The sequence below is a fragment of the Anopheles stephensi genome, chromosome 2 (assembly GCF_013141755.1).
Source record: "Anopheles stephensi strain Indian chromosome 2, UCI_ANSTEP_V1.0, whole genome shotgun sequence".
Taxonomy (NCBI): domain Eukaryota; kingdom Metazoa; phylum Arthropoda; class Insecta; order Diptera; family Culicidae; genus Anopheles; species Anopheles stephensi.
This window is the reverse complement of record NC_050202.1, coordinates 19,168,470-19,190,328: the sequence shown is the minus strand read 5'-3', so window position 1 is coordinate 19,190,328 and position 21,859 is coordinate 19,168,470. Positions and strand designations below refer to the sequence as shown.

The window sequence follows — 21,859 nt, the reverse complement described above, 5'->3', positions numbered from 1 at the left end:
TCACCTCGGCAGTGTGCAAAGTACTGTGTGCGCAGATCTTTGCAGACTTTTCATTAAAAACAAAGCTTAATAGAGGTACAATTTTCATTCAAGCAAAAGATTCTTCTTGGTATGAAGTAACCAAGATCATAATGACCCTAATGATCTTCGGCCGAGGGTTCTTTCGGCCATTTTATTAATCATGTACGGAAATAGAGGCTATCAGGCTATGGGCACCGATGAATCAGCCTCTGAGTCGGGCACAGACTTCGGTGTGCACGAGTGAGTCCACGAAAGCTTTCTGCCCATTGAGGCAACCATATTGCGTTTACATTGCAGAGCTAGTAGAGCCAATTGTTTTTGCCAGGCTTAGCGACCTCTTTGAGGTATTACCAAGTAAGTCGGAGCGTCAGTCCTCACGACGGGGTGACGGTCAGGATGGGATCTGATCCTCGGTCGCACTATCGTTAATCGAATATCGCTAATTTTGTACCCTGTCATTCTCGGCTAACGCACTGGCCAAAACGGATGTTAGAGAGGGCACATTTTGCGATCGACCTATTTCCCAGCCCAATAATTCCCTCGTCCCCCAATAGCACCGTTTCCTGTCTCGCCGGTAGGGAGATTCCTCTTCTCAATGACTCCCCAAGAATCCCTGCGGCGTTGCTTTGGTGGGCTCGGCTCGTTCGACTACGTTCACCTTCTTCTATGGTTCTGTGTCGCTTTTGAAAACGCCAAAGACTTTTCTTGTTGGACGCGGTTGGAAGATATCGGACCGGATTTCGTTAACCGGAATCCGCGATTGCAGAGACGTAAAGTGCGTTGCGACTTATCTACCACTTTGCGCGTTCCACAACGGTTTAATCCTCTAATCCCTCACCCTATCGTCTCATCCGTTTGTCCTTTTGTTATACTTCCATTTCCCGAAAATGTGATTGTTTATCATTGTATGGCAATGTGTAGTAAGCGTTCGAAGACGGGCAGTGGCATCGAGGCGATAAGGCAACATAAATTGCTGCTTCCTTATAAAAATTTGCAAAGAATAAGCTGAAACTAACTGCAGACACAGCGGTATATAACCACCAATAAACATCATATTTATCATTTCAAAAACCAAACCACAAATACCTGCACACCGTTGTACAAGCGAGTAAGCTCGCGATAACACACGTTGCGAGAAGGAAATGTTTGTTTGTACCTCGTAACGCTAAACCCGTAATTTTGGAGTATAAAACATAGAAAATGTTTTTAGAAAAAGATTAGATTACATAAATAAATAGAAACGACAGTATGTTCCGGTACCGAAAGGCTGACACGAACCGCTCTGAAACGTGTAGTTTGACCGAAAACTCTCGTCAACTGTTTGATAGCTAAGGTGTCAACTCTAATAGCAAATTTGGAGCTAAGTTTGCACTGTTTGATAATGTTCCGTAGATACTTTTGGAAAGTCGTCGGCAGGTCACACGCACCACTTCATGCGGCATTTTGTCCCGTATCCTTAACGACCGTCTCTTGCAAGACTCTGGAGACGCAGCAGACCAGACCGATGCGCTGATGAAACATGGCCAATGCTGCTTGCACCACTCCGGAACGATCGTAACGTTATGGGGTGGAGCTGAATCCTTTTGGAAACAAACGGTACGGTTTCAAAGTGGCTTTGGGCAACATGTTCTAAATAATATTTCTTGTCGATAAATAATAATGGCAACCTCTCCCTTTGATCGCGATACCTGCCCAAATCATTGCCGTTCGCGCAATTGAATACCGCCCGACGGGTCTTGTACCGCCCGGCTGGTACATCCCGAATAGATGCTCCAAAAACACGATCGTTCTGCTTATGCAAGGGTGTCTCTAGAGTGAACAGTTTTGCGTCCGAAAAGATGATGATGCTTCTTACTGCGTGTGTCTTCAGTAGTAAGCGAGATCTCAGTGGTCATAATTCTTTCTGCCCATCCTACAAATACGCGCTTGGGCCCAGGTCACTTACTACCTCCTTGTCCTGCTCGATGACAGGAAAGGCGGCATGGGAAGTCTCGATACAAGACGATCACCTTCCCATGCCCTATTCCTATACATACAACGTCCCTTGCCTCCTTTATTCGCCGAATGTATTTATTTATTTAAGTATTGTCCTACTGTTTTAAAAATCCAAAAGAGCATACCCATACACCTTAAATCCGTGTTACACGCGATCCAATTCGGCGTTTGAAGTTGGCAATTCTGAAGTGATAGTCAAAATTGTGAAAATTCTTGTTAAAAACCCTGCTCATGTCTGCAATAGGTTCATGTGCTGCCTAGGTTCATGTCCCTCCCGTTCCACTCCGTTCCTCCGACCTCCCCTAGACCGCACCAACGTGCCGTGCGCAGTTCCTGGCCACAATGCTCATATTCTGCGCCCGTTACCAATTTTTCCCTCTACATTGTAGAAGATAAGCTGTTAAGATTGGATTGTAGGGAATTTTTTAAATCCTAGGACTTGGAAACAAATACAGACTAAATTGAACTGAATCCATGTCCCAGAAGCGTTTGTACGTACATACGCGCATTCACGTAGCGGCGACTACTGCGATTAGACAACTACAAATACAGTTCTAGCTTCGACCGACGTCACCGTCGCCGATATATTCCTGTTCGGCAGAGGCGCTTACTTCAATGTGGTTGTTATCAGTGCAAATTTCCGATGTAGGAAAAACTCCGATACAGGGAAACGGAAACAAAATGTTATCACTACAAAAAAATTAAAAATAAATAAACGACAACGATTAACAATGTAGGAAGAGGGAAAATATACATGGGTTCACAAGACTAGGCGTCATGAGAGCTCGTATTTGTGAGCAACGAAGGCGCAATAACAGTGACGAGCATTGCAAACTGTACGGTGATCTCATCATTGAGCACCGACCGGCTCAACATCGAGTCCAACCGATACTGTGAAGCAGGTTGTGGCGCCTGATAAGTAGGTAAGAAAATGAAAGCTGGTGGTGGTTAGTTTCGCATAATTGTTTCTGCTTTCCGTAGTCGCTATGCTACTTGAGGCAGGGTGACTGGCCGTGCGCTCAAGCCCCCAGGTACCTCTGGAGGGCCTCGTGGCAGTTCGGTTTAACGTCTGGTTACCTCCCCGACGTACAGGCAGACCAGTTGCCTGGTCTGCCCACCCCCTTCCTGTTTAGCCTTTCTCCACCATCCGCCCAAGGGGTAGGGACAGGCCCGTGTACCCAAGCTTGGATAGGTGGTGGGGAAAGTTACCACTCTGTACGACGAGGACGTAACGGAATAGGAGTTGGGTAGGAGAGACTGTGTAATCCCGAAAGGAGTCTCGGATCCTACCCCATTAACAGAGCTCGAGCTAGCGGTATCGAGGATTGTTGCAGCAGGCCAAGACCGCAAAGCGGTTGTAGCGCCTGATAAGTAAGTTTCCGGAGTAAGGTGGTTAGTTTATTTATTTATAGTTATTCCGGACACCCAGCAGAATCTTTATCGTCACTACTTAAGCTCTGCGATCTGGATCGTGATCGACTTTATCTCAATTTTCGATTTACGGCCACAAGAACAAAAGGACAAAATACCTGTCGCCATATTGTTGACCTTATCTTAGTAAACTTCGTTTTTTTTGTTCAGAATTTATTTTCACTCGCTTTTATGTTTTCGTTCGTCAATCGTTCTTCTTCCCCTGAAGCTGCCTAGAATGTTATGGCCGGTCTTTCCGGTTTGCGAGCTTCCAATCCTCTTTCCGCCATATCGCTGCCATCATCGTTTCGTATCGCTTTTGGTGACTGATCATTTTTATTTGACTTGAAGAAACCACAAAGTTTTCCCCACATTCCAGTTGAACCTTCACTTGTTACTTGGTTCGGCTGTATGGGTTCCACCTTCACGCAAAGCATCGCGTCGGCATTTTCATGTTCACGCAGAAAGGTTTGATATCCACGCTCCGTAGTAATCTCAATTGGGATGTGGTTTTTGTCTGATGATAAGAGAAAGAGGTGGGAAACAGAACATTAATAAATAAAGCATTTAATCCTGCTGGTAGCTCGATTAGGCATGCGTCCAGTTGGCAAGAACTGGCCTCAATCATCAAACATTCCTATGCGCACTAGCTTCATTAGTAGCCGTGAGCCACCAAGGTACGAAATGGAAAAGCTCTTCTCAATAATTATCAACTCTTCTCACCTTTCCAGTATACAGCATATTTCACCGGCTCAGTGAAGGAGCAACTTCGGGCAAGGAACCACTGCAGCTGCTCATAATCTATAATCATTGATCTTCCATCCACTTTCAAGGTTTTCATCAGTTGGCCATATTGCACGAGTATTGTCAAAGATTTTACACTTTCCATTTGGCACCGATCAACCGACAACTTTTAAAACGCAAATGTGTAACGATGACTCACATCGGGCAAGAGAACGGCACAAACAGCGGCAAACGCAATGTTACAGCGAAGGCGAATGACAGCGTACTGGTTGGTTGGTTTGTCGTGCAGTTCGTTTCGACCTACAGTCACAATCGGAGGGGAATTGTTGTACTGCCGCGTTGTTGTGTGTTTGTGAGATTGTGATAAGGCAATGCTAGGGGAATAATGCCCAAGCAAACCGAATCGGTCAAAACGGTGTTTGTCGTCACACATACTGACTTCGCTTGGTTGTCCGATATTTCGCTAGCTTAGAGCAGTGCAGAGCTCAGTGCTGTGGTCCTTACTGGTAGTCGTGAGTTTCTGCTAGGTAATTTCTTTATCAAGCCTTTTGCTTGTACCATACTGACGGATATGTCTTCTTCATTCTTCGATCAGCTTCACGATTAAGAGACAAGGCCTGGTGTCCAATCCGTTTCCAGGAGACTCGGCCCATAGCTGCACTCCTCCACCCCCGGCTGCATCCGATCTCCCTCAGGTCTGACTCCACTTGGTACAGCCAACGAGCTCGCTGCACTCCTTTACGCCTCGTGCCGAAGGGGTCGTTGAAAATGGCGAGTGCATTGGTGTCGCCACAGTGTGCGATATATGGCACATTTCGTGCGTTGTAGGAGTCTTCAGGGATCTCCGAAGTTTGGGGAGCCCGTAGTAGGCACGATGCGCCATCGGATTTCGCTGCTTACTAAATTACGATCGTGCCAAGGTAGCTGCACTCCTCCACTACCTCAAGAGTCACGGTCAGAGCCTCCGGCGAACAGGTACTTTGTCTTCGTCGCATTGATTCTCAATCCAATCCTGTCGGCCTCGCGTTTCAGTCCGGTGTACGACTCACACACCGCCGCAGAACTCCGTCCGATGATGTCAATGTCATCCGCGAAGCCAAGGAATTGGAGAGACCGGGTGAAAATCGTGCCCCTGATGTAGAAGGCCGCGTTTCGCATGACACCTTCGAGAGCGATGTTAAACAACTGACGCCTATGATGAACTCGAATGAGAAGAAAAATTTTCTTCTTCCTCTTCTTCCTTGGCACTACAACCTCGTGAGGTCTCGGCCTGCCATTGCTGGCTTTCTGTGACTTAATTTTACCCTTAGCAAAGTAGTCAGCCCTACGTACGGGGAGGCGGTCTGGATGGGATTTGAACCCGTCACACGGTTCAACGGTCACACGGTCACACGGTGTGACCGAACCGCCGAAGAAAGTTTTTGGGACTTTCAAAATATATTCCTTTTTTTGTGTTGAAAGATTGGTCACTACATGCATCACGAACTTGCCTATACTTTCTTTTGCCAATGTAATCAATTATTATAACCAATGCTACGTAAGTAGAGGGTAGTTGCTGTAGTTGATGGTCCTGCTGTTCGAAGTCTGCTAGTCACGAATGTCCACACGAGTTTTGTTGACACGCGAAAGACACCGCTTCAGTATCAATTCGGCGAATTTGCTACAAAACCGAGTTCACGGCGGTTATCACGATGGACCATCTTACCTTGTCCATTATCGAACATAACGATTCTGGAGTTGGAGTTCTGGTTGGAGTTGGAGTGCTGGTCCTGCCAAAATGTTTAAGTGATCACGAGTAGTTGCGTTCAACTAATATCCAACGTCCATACGCTTAGCTCAGTATGAGTGCGAAAAGGCTCGATCCTCACTTGGGAGGATCGCTGTCAAACGCTGATAACTCATAACTGTTAAGATGGCTTTGGATTGCAACAGGATAAACAGTAGGGGTACGGGAGGGCCGGACCTTTACACGGGTTCAACTCCGATTTCGTAGTGAAGACTGATTCAATCGATCGAACTACTTGTTCGAGACGAACTTTGTGTCCTCTAATAGCATATTCCTTGACACATGGAAAAACCTGTGCTGTGACCTGAGCAACGCTGCAAATGCAATACGATTTAAGTCCATACTCTTCTTCTTCTTTGGCTTGAGGCTCTACAGCGAGTCATCCTGCATACGAATGGGAACCCACACGGGATTCAATCCCTGTTCTTTCCGTGTGAGGATCGAACCACTACATCTGACATCGTGCAACCAAACTGTCATCCGATATCATTCGTCAACTCCCATCCAAAGTGTGTGCGACCAGCCGTTTGTGACTCAGCAAGGGGGCTCCAGCTTTAGTACGAAAAGGTGTGCGATTATATTGAATAACTGTTGTCTATGATCGAGATAAGCAGTGTCTTGTACAAGTAACCAAAAACCAAAAATCGCATACACTGACACATATTCAAAGTGGCGGATAAACGCAGGCGATGTATGCGGAAAAGCGATTATGCAGATTTGTGCCTAGTTCCATACAACAAATATTGAGTTTTAATACTGAAAGGATAAACTTAGTTTTTTGTTTGTTTTTAAATTCTTTTATTTATTACTAAGCATGGCGGCTCAAAAACATATTTTCAGCACTTCGTATTTCGCTTTTCTTTTGTTGGTGGTGTTGATGCTGGCTTCTTTTGCATGTCCTTAGAACCATTCAGAATTTATGGAAGGGGTACAAGGCTCTGCTCTTTGCTATGGTTCGGGCTTTAAAAGTCATACAAAATTAGTGAAACAGTAAAAATAAAATAAGAAATTGGGTAAACAAAATCCCAAACGGTTTTTTGTTCGACAAATGAAAATCATTAGTTTTGCTTATTTTTCAAGCATCTTTGACAAGGTAAGCTCAAACAATCGAGGCACTAGAACAGTTTATATCACCCCGACAGCAATTTAACGCAATAAATTTATCAATTTATGCTGTTATTTTTTAAAGTTTTAGCAAATTTATTCTGACCAAAAAAAATGTCACAAATTTGTGTCGTGCCTAGCGAACAAGCGAACATTGAAAATCAGATTCCACCTTAACCTGTGATCGCCCTTATTATTGGGTAAAAAGCGCCAAAAACTGTCTGGATGATTCCTCCCACGCTCTCTGTATGAGGTTCGTTTCTTCGTACACGTTCCACCAGCACAACGATGCGCGCGTGTTTATTTGCATGCTCTCGCATAAAGGTTCGATATCCACGTTCCGTAGTAATTTGAATCCTCATTCCAGTTTCGTCTACAGATAAAACAAAAGGAGCAAAAAACAAAACCAAACACATAAAATTAGCAAATAACTGATGAAACTTAAGCTATATTCCTTAGTATCGGGAGGAAGTAACTAAACCGTTTTCTTCTTCCTTGCCACTATATCCTCGATCCACTCGGGGGCGGAGGCCGTCTCTGAAGGGAAGTTGAACCTCGGTCCTGCTCCTGTGAAGACCGGTGCCACCCTCGCCACGACCACCCATACCGCACAGAAACTAAACATTAGCAAACGTATGACTACCACTCACCATCGTAATACACCGAATATTGCACCACATGATCATAGGAGCGATTTTTTATGATAAACCACCGGAGCTCCTCGTAATCTCTAATCATTGACCTTTCGTCCACTTTCAAGCTAGACTCTATAGAGTCATATTTTATGCTTATTGTCAACGATTTAACCCATTTGGGATTTGTTTGTGGCATTTGAACGTCAGTCGATGATGCCATCTTTCACAGGCAGCGAGCAACAGCGAACGCAACGTTACAGGGAAGGCGAATGACAGCGTACTGGTTGGTTGATTTGTCGGGCAGTTCGTTTCGACCTACAGTCACAATCGGAGGGGAATTGTTGTACTGCCGTGTTGTTGTGTGTTTGTGAGATTGTGATAAGGCAATGCTAGGGGAATAATGCCCAAGCAAACCGAATCGGTCAAAACGGTGTTTGTCGTCACACATACTGACTTCGCTTGGTTGTCCGATATTTCGCTAGCTTAGAGCAGTGCAGAGCTCAGTGCTGTGGTCCTTACTGGTAGTCGTGAGTTTCTGCTAGGTAATTTCTTTATCAAGCCTTTTGCTTGTACCATACTGACGGATATGTCTTCTTCATTCTTCGATCAGCTTCACGATTAAGAGACAAGGACTGGTGTCCAATCCGTTTCCAGGAGACTCGGCCCATAGCTGCACTCCTCCACCCCCGGCTGCATCCGATCTCCCTCAGGTCTGACTCCACTTGGTACAGCCAACGAGCTCGCTGCACTCCTTTACGCCTCGTGCCGAAGGGGTCGTTGAAAATGGCGAGTGCATTGGTGTCGCCACAGTGTGCGATATATGGCACATTTCGTGCGTTGTAGGAGTCTTCAGGGATCTCCGAAGTTTGGGGAGCCCGTAGTAGGCACGATGCGCCATCGGATTTCGCTGCTTACTAAATTACGATCGTGCCAAGGTAGCTGCACTCCTCCACTACCTCAAGAGTCACGGTCAGAGCCTCCAGCGAACAGGTACTTTGTCTTCGTCGCATTGATTCTCAATCCAATCCTGTCGGCCTCGCGTTTCAGTCCGGTGTACGACTCACACACCGCCGCAGAACTCCGTCCGATGATGTCAATGTCATCCGCGAAGCCAAGGAATTGGAGAGACCGGGTGAAAATCGTGCCCCTGATGTAGAAGCCCGTGTTTCGCATGACACCTTCGAGAGCGATGTTAAACAACTGACGCCTATGATGAACTCGAATGAGAAGAAAAATTTTCTTCTTCCTCTTTCTTCCTTGGCACTACAACCTCGTGAGGTCTCGGCCTGCCATTTCTGGCTTTATGTGACTTGCTTTTACCCTTAGTAAAGTAGTCCACCCTACGTACGGGGAGGCAGTCCGGATGGGATTTAAATTCCGGTCCAGTCGTGCGAAGACCGGCGCCGTTATCACCTCGGCAGTGTGCAAAGTACTGTGTGCGCAGATCTTTGCAGACTTTTCATTAAAAACAAAGCTTAATAGAGGTACAATTTTCATTCAAGCAAAAGATTCTTCTTGGTATGAAGTAACCAAGATCATAATGACCCTAATGATCTTCGGCCGAGGGTTCTTTCGGCCATTTTATTAATCATGTACGGAAATAGAGGCTATCAGGCTATGGGCACCGATGAATCAGCCTCTGAGTCGGGCACAGACTTCGGTGTGCACGAGTGAGTCCACGAAAGCTTTCTGCCCATTGAGGCAACCATATTGCGTTTACATTGCAGAGCTAGTAGAGCCAATTGTTTTTGCCAGGCTTAGCGACCTCTTTGAGGTATTACCAAGTAAGTCGGAGCGTCAGTCCTCACGACGGGGTGACGGTCAGGATGGGATCTGATCCTCGGTCGCACTATCGTTAATCGAATATCGCTAATTTTGTACCCTGTCATTCTCGGCTAACGCACTGGCCAAAACGGATGTTAGAGAGGGCACATTTTGCGATCGACCTATTTCCCAGCCCAATAATTCCCTCGTCCCCCAATAGCACCGTTTCCTGTCTCGCCGGTAGGGAGATTCCTCTTCTCAATGACTCCCCAAGAATCCCTGCGGCGTTGCTTTGGTGGGCTCGGCTCGTTCGACTACGTTCACCTTCTTCTATGGTTCTGTGTCGCTTTTGAAAACGCCAAAGACTTTTCTTGTTGGACGCGGTTGGAAGATATCGGACCGGATTTCGTTAACCGGAATCCGCGATTGCAGAGACGTAAAGTGCGTTGCGACTTATCTACCACTTTGCGCGTTCCACAACGGTTTAATCCTCTAATCCCTCACCCTATCGTCTCATCCGTTTGTCCTTTTGTTATACTTCCATTTCCCGAAAATGTGATTGTTTATCATTGTATGGCAATGTGTAGTAAGCGTTCGAAGACGGGCAGTGGCATCGAGGCGATAAGGCAACATAAATTGCTGCTTCCTTATAAAAATTTGCAAAGAATAAGCTGAAACTAACTGCAGACACAGCGGTATATAACCACCAATAAACATCATATTTATCATTTCAAAAACCAAACCACAAATACCTGCACACCGTTGTACAAGCGAGTAAGCTCGCGATAACACACGTTGCGAGAAGGAAATGTTTGTTTGTACCTCGTAACGCTAAACCCGTAATTTTGGAGTATAAAACATAGAAAATGTTTTTAGAAAAAGATTAGATTACATAAATAAATAGAAACGACAGTATGTTCCGGTACCGAAAGGCTGACACAAACCGCTCTGAAACGTGTAGTTTGACCGAAAACTCTCGTCAACTGTTTGATAGCTAAGGTGTCAACTCTAATAGCAAATTTGGAGCTAAGTTTGCACTGTTTGATAATGTTCCGTAGATACTTTTGGAAAGTCGTCGGCAGGTCACACGCACCACTTCATGCGGCATTTTGTCCCGTATCCTTAACGACCGTCTCTTGCAAGACTCTGGAGACGCAGCAGACCAGACCGATGCGCTGATGAAACATGGCCAATGCTGCTTGCACCACTCCGGAACGATCGTAACGTTATGGGGTGGAGCTGAATCCTTTTGGAAACAAACGGTACGGTTTCAAAGTGGCTTTGGGCAACATGTTCTAAATAATATTTCTTGTCGATAAATAATAATGGCAACCTCTCCCTTTGATCGCGATACCTGCCCAAATCATTGCCGTTCGCGCAATTGAATACCGCCCGACGGGTCTTGTACCGCCCGGCTGGTACATCCCGAATAGATGCTCCAAAAACACGATCGTTCTGCTTATGCAAGGGTGTCTCTAGAGTGAACAGTTTTGCGTCCGAAAAGATGATGATGCTTCTTACTGCGTGTGTCTTCAGTAGTAAGCGAGATCTCAGTGGTCATAATTCTTTCTGCCCATCCTACAAATACGCGCTTGGGCCCAGGTCACTTACTACCTCCTTGTCCTGCTCGATGACAGGTAAGGCGGCATGGGAAGTCTCGATACAAGACGATCACCTTCCCATGCCCTATTCCTATACATACAACGTCCCTTGCCTCCTTTATTCGCCGAATGTATTTATTTATTTAAGTATTGTCCTACTGTTTTAAAAATCCAAAAGAGCATACCCATACACCTTAAATCCGTGTTACACGCGATCCAATTCGGCGTTTGAAGTTGGCAATTCTGAAGTGATAGTCAAAATTGTGAAAATTCTTGTTAAAAACCCTGCTCATGTCTGCAATAGGTTCATGTGCTGCCTAGGTTCATGTCCCTCCCGTTCCACTCCGTTCCTCCGACCTCCCCTAGACCGCACCAACGTGCCGTGCGCAGTTCCTGGCCACAATGCTCATATTCTGCGCCCGTTACCAATTTTTCCCTCTACATTGTAGAAGATAAGCTGTTAAGATTGGATTGTAGGGAATTTTTTAAATCCTAGGACTTGGAAACAAATACAGACTAAATTGAACTGAATCCATGTCCCAGAAGCGTTTGTACGTACATACGCGCATTCACGTAGCGGCGACTACTGCGATTAGACAACTACAAATACAGTTCTAGCTTCGACCGACGTCACCGTCGCCGATATATTCCTGATCGGCAGAGGCGTTACTTCAATGTGGTTGTTATCAGTGCAAATTTCCGATGTAGGAAAAACTCCGATACAGGGAAACGGAAACAAAATGTTATCACTACAAAAAAATTAAAAATAAATAAACGACAACGATTAACAATGTAGGAAGAGGGAAAATATACATGGGTTCACAAGACTAGGCGTCATGAGAGCTCGTATTTGTGAGCAACGAAGGCGCAATAACAGTGACGAGCATTGCAAACTGTACGGTGATCTCATCATTGAGCACCGACCGGCTCAACATCGAGTCCAACCGATACTGTGAAGCAGGTTGTGGCGCCTGATAAGTAGGTAAGAAAATGAAAGCTGGTGGTGGTTAGTTTCGCATAATTGTTTCTGCTTTCCGTAGTCGCTATGCTACTTGAGGCAGGGTGACTGGCCCTGCGCTCAAGCCCCCAGGTACCTCTGGAGGGCCTCGTGGCAGTTCGGTTTAACGTCTGGTTACCTCCCCGACGTACAGGCAGACCAGTTGCCTGGTCTGCCCACCCCCTTCCTGTTTAGCCTTTCTGCACCATCCGCCCAAGGGGTAGGGACAGGCCCGTGTACCCAAGCTTGGATAGGTGGTGGGGAAAGTTACCACTCTGTACGACGAGGACGTAACGGAATAGGAGTTGGGTAGGAGAGACTGTGTAATCCCGAAAGGAGTCTCGGATCCTACCCCATTAACAGAGCTCGAGCTAGCGGTATCGAGGATTGTTGCAGCAGGCCAAGACCGCAAAGCGGTTGTAGCGTCTGATAAGTAAGTTTCCGGAGTAAGGTGGTTAGTTTATTTATTTATAGTTATTCCGGACACCCAGCAGAATCTTTATCGTCACTACTTAAGCTCTGCGATCTGGATCGTGATCGACTTTATCTCAATTTTCGATTTACGGCCACAAGAACAAAAGGACAAAATACCTGTCGCCATATTGTTGATCTTATCTTAGTAAACTTCGTTTTTTTTTTGTTCAGAATTTATTTTCACTCGCTTTTATGTTTTCGATCGTCAATCGTTCTTCTTCCCCTGAAGCTGCCTAGAATGGTATGGCCGGTCTTTCCGGTTTGCGAGCTTCCAATCCTCTTTCCGCCATATCGCTGCCATCATCGTTTCGTATCGCTTTTGGTGACTGATCATTTTTATTTGACTTGAAGAAACGGCCATAAAGTTTTCCCCACATTCCAGTTGAACCTTCACTTGTTACTTGTTTGGGCTGTATGGGTTCCACCTTCACGCCAAGCATCGCATCGGAATTTTCATGTTCACGCAGAAAGGTTTGATATCCACACTCGGTAGTAATCTCAATTGGGAAGTGGTTTTTGTCTGATGATAAGAGAAAGGGGTGGGAAACACAACATTAATAAATAAAGCGTTTAATCCTGCTGGTAGCTCGATTAGGAATGCGTCCAGTTGGCAAGGACTGGCCTCAATCATCAAACATTCTTATGTGCACTAGCTTGATTAGTAGCCGTGAGCCACCAAGGTACGAAATGGAAAAGCTCTGCTCAACAATTATCAACTCTTCTCACCTTTCCAGTATACAGCATATTTCACCGGCTCAGTGAAGGAGCAATTCCGGCCGAGAAACCACTGCAGTTGTTCATAATCTCTAATCATTGACCTTTTATTCACTTGAAAGCTCTTCGTCTGTTGGCCATATTGCACGAGTATTGTCAAAGATTTTACACTTTCCATTTTGCACCGATCAACCGACAACTTTTAAAACGCAAATGTGTAACGATGACTCACATCGGGCAAGAGATATGTACAAGCAACAGCGAACGCAATGTTACAGGGAAGGCGAATGACAGCGTACTGGTTGGTTGGTTTGTCGTGCAGTTCGTTTCGACCTACAGTCACAATCGGAGGGGAATTGTTGTACTGCCGTGTTGTTGTGTGTTTGTGAGATTGTGATAAGGGAATGATAAGGGAATAATTCCCCAGCAAACCGAATCGGTCAAAACAGTGTTTGTCGTCACACATACTGACTTCGCTTGGCTGCCCGATCTTTCTCTAACATAGTAGAGATTGAGGAGGCATAAATACAAACAAACTGGCAACATTTTGGAAAGTATGAAAGACTAAGAAAGTTATCATAACTGACTAACAGTTAGGTGGGGCTGTAATTTTTATTATTTTTGCTCTATAAACACCAGGATGGATATGCGAACGGGAATAAAATGATGGATAAATTCACAAACGTCAAATAAAATATAAATTGGAAAAAGTAGTAGGTTGTTGTTGGGGCAAAACGCTTCGCAAGCGTTTGAAAGCATGGCGACTGATGGCGTGTGTGATCGCAAGGCGGACAAACTTGCCAAACGAAAATTATTATTAAAATCAAGAAAAATAAAAATAATAATGTTGACAGTAAGACCAAATAGAAGGCAATTGATGACAGAAGTCCGACACAAACAACGATCTCGTCCGTTCGGCAGGCGGTTTCTGAATGTCGTTACGTCGCTTCGAGGTACATATGTACGCACATCGGACATTTTTGATAGTTTGCTCAAGGTGTCCAATGGTAAGTCCAATAGGTGTCCAATGGTGGTAAAAAGGTGATTACAACTATAAAAGCGTACAGAGGGACCATCCGGAAGTAGAAACTTGTTTGAATCTTTGCACACGTTCCACCAGCACAATGATGCGCGCGTGTTTATTTGCATACTCTCGCATAAAGGTTCGATATCCACGTTCCGTAGTAATTTGAATCCTCGTTCCGTTTTCGTCTAGAGATAAAACAAAAGGAGCATAAAACAAAACCAAACAAATCAAATTAGCAAATGGATTTGATGGAACCATATCTTCTTTCAGCTTCAGCAGTGCCGCGATGGTTTACCTGAATGCTAGCAAACATATCGATACACAACCACCACTCACCATCGTAATATACCAAATATCGCACCTCATGATCATAGGAGCGATTTTTTATGATAAACCACTGCAGCTCCTCGTAATCTCTAATCATTGCTTTTGCATCCACTTTCAAGTTATATGCGTTGGCACCATATCTTACGTTTACTATCAACGTTTTAGGCCATTTAGAATATATTGGATGTTCTGCAACGTCAACCGATGATGCCATCTTTCACAGGCAGCGAGCAACAGCGAACGCAACGTTACAGGGAAGGCGAATGACAGCGTACTGGTTGGTTGATTTGTCGGGCAGTTTGTTTCAACCTACAGTCACAATCGGAGGGGAATTGTTGTACTGCCGTGTTGTTGTGTGTTTGTGAGATTGTGATAAGGTAATGCTAGGGGAATAATGCCCAAGCAAACCGAATCGGTTAAAACAGCGTTTGTCGTCACACATACTGACTTCGCTTGGTTGTCCGATATTTCGCTAGCTTAGAGCAGTGCAGAGCTCAGTGCTGTGGTCCTTACTGGTAGTCGTGAGTTTCTGCTAGGTAATTTCTTTATCATACTGACTTGTACCATACTGACGGATATGTCTTCTTCATTCTTCGTTCTTGGCCTGCTCCTACGGAGCACGACTAAGAGACAAGGCCTGGTGTCCAATCCGTTTCCAGGAGACTCGGTCCATAGCTGCACTCCTCCACCCCCGGCTGCATCCGATCTCCCTCAGGTCTGACTCCACTTGGTACAGCCAACGAGCTCGCTGCACTCCTTTACGCCTCGTGCCGAAGGGGTCGTTGAAAATGGCGAGTGCATTGGTGTCGCCACAGTGTGCGATATATGGCACATTTCGTGCGTTGTAGGAGTCTTCAGGGATCTCCGAAGTTTGGGGAGCCCGTAGTAGGCACGATGCGCCATCGGATTTCGCTGCTTACTAAATTACGATCGTGCCAAGGTAGCTGCACTCCTCAACTACCTCAAGAGTCACGGTCAGAGCCTCCGGCGAACAGGTACTTTGTCTTCGTCGCATTGATTCTCAATCCAATCCTGTCGGCCTCGCGTTTCAGTCCGGTGTACGACTCACACACCGCCGCAGAACTCCGTCCGATGATGTCAATGTCATCCGCGAAGCCAAGGAATTGGAGAGACCGGGTGAAAATCGTGCCCCTGATGTAGAAGCCCGTGTTTCGCATGACACCTTCGAGAGCGATGTTAAACAACTGACGCCTATGATGAACTCGAATGAGAAGAAAAATTTTCTTCTTCCTCTTTCTTCCTTGGCACTACAACCTCGTGAGGTCTCGGCCTGCCATTGCTGGCTTTCTGTGACTTAATTTTACCTTTAGCAAAGTAGTCAGCCCTACGTACGGGGAGGCGGTCTGGATGGGATTTGAACCCGTCACACGGTTCTGCCGTGTGAAGACCGGCGCCGTTATCGTCTCGGCCACCGAACCGCCGAAGAAAGTTTTTGGGACTTTCAAAATATATTCCTTTTTTTGTGTTGAAAGATTGGTCACTACATGCATCACGAACTTGCCTATACTTTCTTTTGCCAATGTAATCAATTATTATAACCAATGCTACGTAAGTAGAGGGTAGTTGCTGTAGTTGATGGTCCTGCTGTTCGAAGTCTGCTAGTCACGAATGTCCACACGAGTTTTGTTGACACGCGAAAGACACCGCTTCGGTATCAATTCGGCGAATTTGCTACAAAACCGAGTTCACGGCGGTTATCACGATGGACCATCTTACCTTGTCCATTATCGAACATAACGATTCTGAGTAAAAAAAAAGAGCAATCTTTACTGGAATCTGACTGATCACGGTGGGGAAGAATTTTATTGGAAAAATGATACAGTCACAGCGACATTCTACTTTTGCTTTCGGGTTGTGCTATTTTCATCGACATACGCCGTGCCGTCCAATCGCATTTGGCGGGAATTTGGTTGAGATATGCGAGTGGTTAGGTGTGCGTAAGTGCGTTTGTGTTATTCAGAACTCTTCTCTGCCTTGGCACTACAACCTCGTGAGGTCTCGGCCTGCCATTTCTGGCTTTATGTGACTTGCTTTTACCCTTAGTAAAGTAGTCCACCCTACGTACGGGGAGGCAGTCCGGATGGGATTTAAATTCCGGTCCAGTCGTGCGAAGACCGGCGCCGTTATCACCTCGGCAGTGTGCAAAGTACTGTGTGCGCAGATCTTTGCAGACTTTTCATTAAAAACAAAGCTTAATAGAGGTACAATTTTCATTCAAGCAAAAGATTCTTCTTGGTATGAAGTAACCAAGATCATAATGACCCTAATGATCTTCGGCCGAGGGTTCTTCCGGCCATTTTATTAATCATGTACGGAAATAGAGACTATCAGGCTATGGGCACCGATGAATCAGCCTCTGAGTCGGGCACAGACTTCGGTGTGCACGAGTGAGTCCACGAAAGCTTTCTGCCCATTGAGGCAACCGTATTGCGTTTACATTGCAGAGCTAGTAGAGCCAATTGTTTTTGCCAGGCTTAGCGACCTCTTTGAGGTATTACCAAGTAAGTCGGAGCGTCAGTCCTCACGACGGGGTGACGGTCAGGATGGGATCTGATCCTCGGTCGCACTATCGTTAATCGAATATCGCTAATTTGGTCCCCTTTCATTCTCGGCTAACGCACTGGCCAAAACGGATGTTAGAGAGGGCACATTTTGCGATCGACCTATTTCCCAGCCCAATAATTCCCTCGTCCCCCAATAGCACCGTTTCCTGTCTCGCCGGTAGGGAGATTCCTCTTCTCAATGACTCCCCAAGAATCCCTGCGGCGTTGCTTTGGTGGGCTCGGCTCGTTCGACTACGTTCACCTTCTTCTATGGTTCTGTGTCGCTTTTGAAAACGCCAAAGACTTTTCTTGTTGGACGCGGTTGGAAGATATCGGACCGGATTTCGTTAACCGGAATCCGCGATTGCAGAGACGTAAAGTGCGTTGCGACTTATCTACCACTTTGCGCGTTCCACAACGGTTTAATCCTCTAATCCCTCACCCTATCGTCTCATCCGTTTGTCCTTTTGTTATACTTCCATTTCCCGAAAATGTGATTGTTTATCATTGTATGGCAATGTGTAGTAAGCGTTCGAAGACGGGCAGTGGCATCGAGGCGATAAGGCAACATAAATTGCTGCTTCCTTATAAAAATTTGCAAAGAATAAGCTGAAACTAACTGCAGACACAGCGGTATATAACCACCAATAAACATCATATTTATCATTTCAAAAACCAAACCACAAATACCTGCACACCGTTGTACAAGCGAGTAAGCTCGCGATAACACACGTTGCGAGAAGGAAATGTTTGTTTGTACCTCGTAACGCTAAACCCGTAATTTTGGAGTATAAAACATAGAAAATGTTTTTAGAAAAAGATTAGATTACATAAATAAATAGAAACGACAGTATGTTCCGGTACCGAAAGGCTGACACGAACCGCTCTGAAACGTGTAGTTTGACCGAAAACTCTCGTCAACTGTTTGATAGCTAAGGTGTCAACTCTAATAGCAAATTTGGAGCTAAGTTTGCACTGTTTGATAATGTTCCGTAGATACTTTTGGAAAGTCGTCGGCAGGTCACACGCACCACTTCATGCGGCATTTTGTCCCGTATCCTTAACGACCGTCTCTTGCAAGACTCTGGAGACGCAGCAGACCAGACCGATGCGCTGATGAAACATGGCCAATGCTGCTTGCACCACTCCGGAACGATCGTAACGTTATGGGGTGGAGCTGAATCCTTTTGGAAACAAACGGTACGGTTTCAAAGTGGCTTTGGGCAACATGTTCTAAATAATATTTCTTGTCGATAAATAATAATGGCAACCTCTCCCTTTGATCGCGATACCTGCCCAAATCATTGCCGTTCGCGCAATTGAATACCGCCCGACGGGTCTTGTACCGCCCGGCTGGTACATCCCGAATAGATGCTCCAAAAACACGATCGTTCTGCTTATGCAAGGGTGTCTCTAGAGTGAACAGTTTTGCGTCCGAAAAGATGATGATGCTTCTTACTGCGTGTGTCTTCAGTAGTAAGCGAGATCTCAGTGGTCATAATTCTTTCTGCCCATCCTACAAATACGCGCTTGGGCCCAGGTCACTTACTACCTCCTTGTCCTGCTCGATGACAGGTAAGGCGGCATGGGAAGTCTCGATACAAGACGATCACCTTCCCATGCCCTATTCCTATACATACAACGTCCCTTGCCTCCTTTATTCGCCGAATGTATTTATTTATTTAAGTATTGTCCTACTGATTTAAAAATCCAAAAGAGCATACCCATACACCTTAAATCCGTGTTACACACGATCCAATTCGGCGTTTGAAGTTGGCAATTCTGAAGTGATAGTCAAAATTGTGAAAATTCTTGTTAAAAACCCTGCTCATGTCTGCAATAGGTTCATGTGCTGCCTAGGTTCATGTCCCTCCCGTTCCACTCCGTTCCTCCGACCTCCCCTAGACCGCACCAACGTGCCGTGCGCAGTTCCTGGCCACAATGCTCATATTCTGCGCCCGTTACCAATTTTTCCCTCTACATTGTAGAAGATAAGCTGTTAAGATTGGATTGTAGGGAATTTTTTAAATCCTAGGACTTGGAAACAAATACAGACTAAATTGAACTGAATCCATGTCCCAGAAGCGTTTGTACGTACATACGCGCATTCACGTAGCGGCGACTACTGCGATTAGACAACTACAAATACAGTTCTAGCTTCGACCGACGTCACCGTCGCCGATATATTCCTGTTCGGCAGAGGCGCTTACTTCAATGTGGTTGTTATCAGTGCAAATTTCCGATGTAGGAAAAACTCCGATACAGGGAAACGGAAACAAAATGTTATCACTACAAAAAAATTAAAAATAAATAAACGACAACGATTAACAATGTAGGAAGAGGGAAAATATACATGGGTTCACAAGACTAGGCGTCATGAGAGCTCGTATTTGTGAGCAACGAAGGCGCAATAACAGTGACGAGCATTGCAAACTGTACGGTGATCTCATCATTGAGCACCGACCGGCTCAACATCGAGTCCAACCGATACTGTGAAGCAGGTTGTGGCGCCTGATAAGTAGGTAAGAAAATGAAAGCTGGTGGTGGTTAGTTTCGCATAATTGTTTCTGCTTTCCGTAGTCGCTATGCTACTTGAGGCAGGGTGACTGGCCCTGCGCTCAAGCCCCCAGGTACCTCTGGAGGGCCTCGTGGCAGTTCGGTTTAACGTCTGGTTACCTCCCCGACGTACAGGCAGACCAGTTGCCTGGTCTGCCCACCCCCTTCCTGTTTAGCCTTTCTGCACCATCCGCCCAAGGGGTAGGGACAGGCCCGTGTACCCAAGCTTGGATAGGTGGTGGGGAAAGTTACCACTCTGTACGACGAGGACGTAACGGAATAGGAGTTGGGTAGGAGAGACTGTGTAATCCCGAAAGGAGTCTCGGATCCTACCCCATTAACAGAGCTCGAGCTAGCGGTATCGAGGATTGTTGCAGCAGGCCAAGACCGCAAAGCGGTTGTAGCGCCTGATAAGTAAGTTTCCGGAGTAAGGTGGTTAGTTTATTTATTTATAGTTATTCCGGACACCCAGCAGAATCTTTATTGTCACTACTTAAGCTCTGCGATCTGGATCGTGATCGACTTTATCTCAATTTTCGATTTACGGCCACAAGAACAAAAGGACAAAATACCTGTCGCCATATTGTTGACCTTATCTTAGTAAACTTCGTTTTTTTTTTGTTCAGAATTTATTTTCACTCGCTTTTATGTTTTCGATCGTCAATCGTTCTTCTTCCCCTGAAGCTGCCTAAAATGGTATGGCCGGTCTTTCCGGTTTGCGAGCTTCCAATCCTCTTTCCGCCATATCGCTGCCATCATCGTTTCGTATCGCTTTTGGTGACTGATCATTTTTATTTGACTTGAAGAAACGGCCATAAAGTTTTCCCCACATTCCAGTTGAACCTTCACTTGTTACTTGGTTCGGCTGTATGGGTTCCACCTTCACGCCAAGCATCGCATCGGAATTTTCATGTTCACGCAGAAAGGTTTGATATCCACACTCGGTAGTAATCTCAATTGGGAAGTGGTTTTTGTCTGATGATAAGAGAAAGGGGTGGGAAACACAACATTAATAAATAAAGCGTTTAATCCTGCTGGTAGCTCGATTAGGAATGCGTCCAGTTGGCAAGGACTGGCCTCAATCATCAAACATTCTTATGTGCACTAGCTTGATTAGTAGCCGTGAGCCACCAAGGTACGAAATGGAAAAGCTCTGCTCAACAATTATCAACTCTTCTCACCTTTCCAGTATACAGCATATTTCACCGGCTCAGTGAAGGAGCAATTCCGGCCGAGAAACCACTGCAGCTGTTCATAATCTCTAATCATTGACCTTTTATTCACTTGAAAGCTCTTCGTCTGTTGGCCATATTGCACGAGTATTGTCAAAGATTTTACACTTTCCATTTTGCACCGATCAACCGACAACTTATAAAACGCAAATGTGTAACGATGACTCACATCGGGCAAGAGATATGTACAAGCAACAGCGAACGCAATGTTACAGGGAAGGCGAATGACAGCGTACTGGTTGGTTGGTTTGTCGTGCAGTTCGTTTCGACCTACAGTCACAATCGGAGGGGAATTGTTGTACTGCCAAGTGAAACCCATCCAATGTCATCTACATTTGTTTACCATTCAATGTAAAGAGCATACAAAAATGATCGATGCTTTTACACAATCAACAGATAAAAACCCTTTTTTATCGAAAATGGTTTTGTATGTGTGTTGAGTATGAAGGATGGAGTTGGAGTACCTGTCCATCGATATAATGCTTATTTATTATTGTGAAATGCAATCGTTGGTGGGTAGCTTAAGGCGTGTAAGTAAATAGGTAAGTTTCGCTGAGAACGCTTCATTATACGACGGGCATGCAACGCCTGGAATGCTATGCCGTTTAGGTTACGCACGATTATTAATGCAGAGGAAAAGGAGAGTGTATAGGTTCAATTTCAATTTGAGTTACTAAAGAATACAAACAAAGCAAACTGGTGGTTATTCTATGTTTGTACGTCCAACTAACCAATTGCATACTTTCAGGCGTACAGGACAGGATATCTTGTCCAAAGACTCTATGCAGTACTAAGTCGTTTTGCAATAAACTTACCTTTTTGTTTGTATTAAAACAAATAAGAATTCATGCCAACTTTCTTTCGTCATAAGAACCATAAACAATAGAAATAAAAGCCCAGCTGTTTTG

The 21,859-nt window shown here is 45.3% G+C and overlaps 4 protein-coding genes across 4 annotated transcripts; all 4 read right to left on the bottom strand.

The window, feature by feature from the left end:
- Positions 1–3,401: 3,401 nt before the first annotated feature.
- Positions 3,402–4,454, bottom strand: LOC118507354. The gene is made up of 2 exons (XM_036045762.1): positions 4,150–4,454; positions 3,402–3,943 (listed from the first exon to the last, which is right to left on the bottom strand). The coding sequence occupies exons 1-2, from the start codon at positions 4,313–4,315 to the stop codon at positions 3,660–3,662; spliced, it is 450 nt and encodes a 149-aa protein (XP_035901655.1). The 5' UTR covers positions 4,316–4,454; the 3' UTR covers positions 3,402–3,659.
- A 2,678-nt stretch (positions 4,455–7,132) lies between these two features.
- Positions 7,133–14,807, bottom strand: LOC118507356. The gene is made up of 3 exons (XM_036045764.1): positions 14,568–14,807; positions 14,363–14,457; positions 7,133–7,338 (listed from the first exon to the last, which is right to left on the bottom strand). Exons 1-3 carry the CDS (start codon positions 14,694–14,696, stop codon positions 7,254–7,256), a joined length of 309 nt encoding a protein of 102 aa, XP_035901657.1. The 5' UTR covers positions 14,697–14,807; the 3' UTR covers positions 7,133–7,253.
- Positions 12,492–14,356, bottom strand: LOC118507352. Its single transcript, XM_036045759.1, has 2 exons — positions 13,258–14,356; positions 12,492–13,051 (listed from the first exon to the last, which is right to left on the bottom strand). Exons 1-2 carry the CDS (start codon positions 13,421–13,423, stop codon positions 12,765–12,767), a joined length of 453 nt encoding a protein of 150 aa, XP_035901652.1. The 5' UTR covers positions 13,424–14,356; the 3' UTR covers positions 12,492–12,764.
- A 5,493-nt stretch (positions 14,808–20,300) lies between the features above and the next one.
- On the bottom strand, positions 20,301–21,227 carry LOC118507351. The gene is made up of 2 exons (XM_036045758.1): positions 20,901–21,227; positions 20,301–20,694 (listed from the first exon to the last, which is right to left on the bottom strand). The coding sequence occupies exons 1-2, from the start codon at positions 21,064–21,066 to the stop codon at positions 20,408–20,410; spliced, it is 453 nt and encodes a 150-aa protein (XP_035901651.1). The 5' UTR covers positions 21,067–21,227; the 3' UTR covers positions 20,301–20,407.
- Between the last annotated feature and the right edge of the window lie 632 nt (positions 21,228–21,859).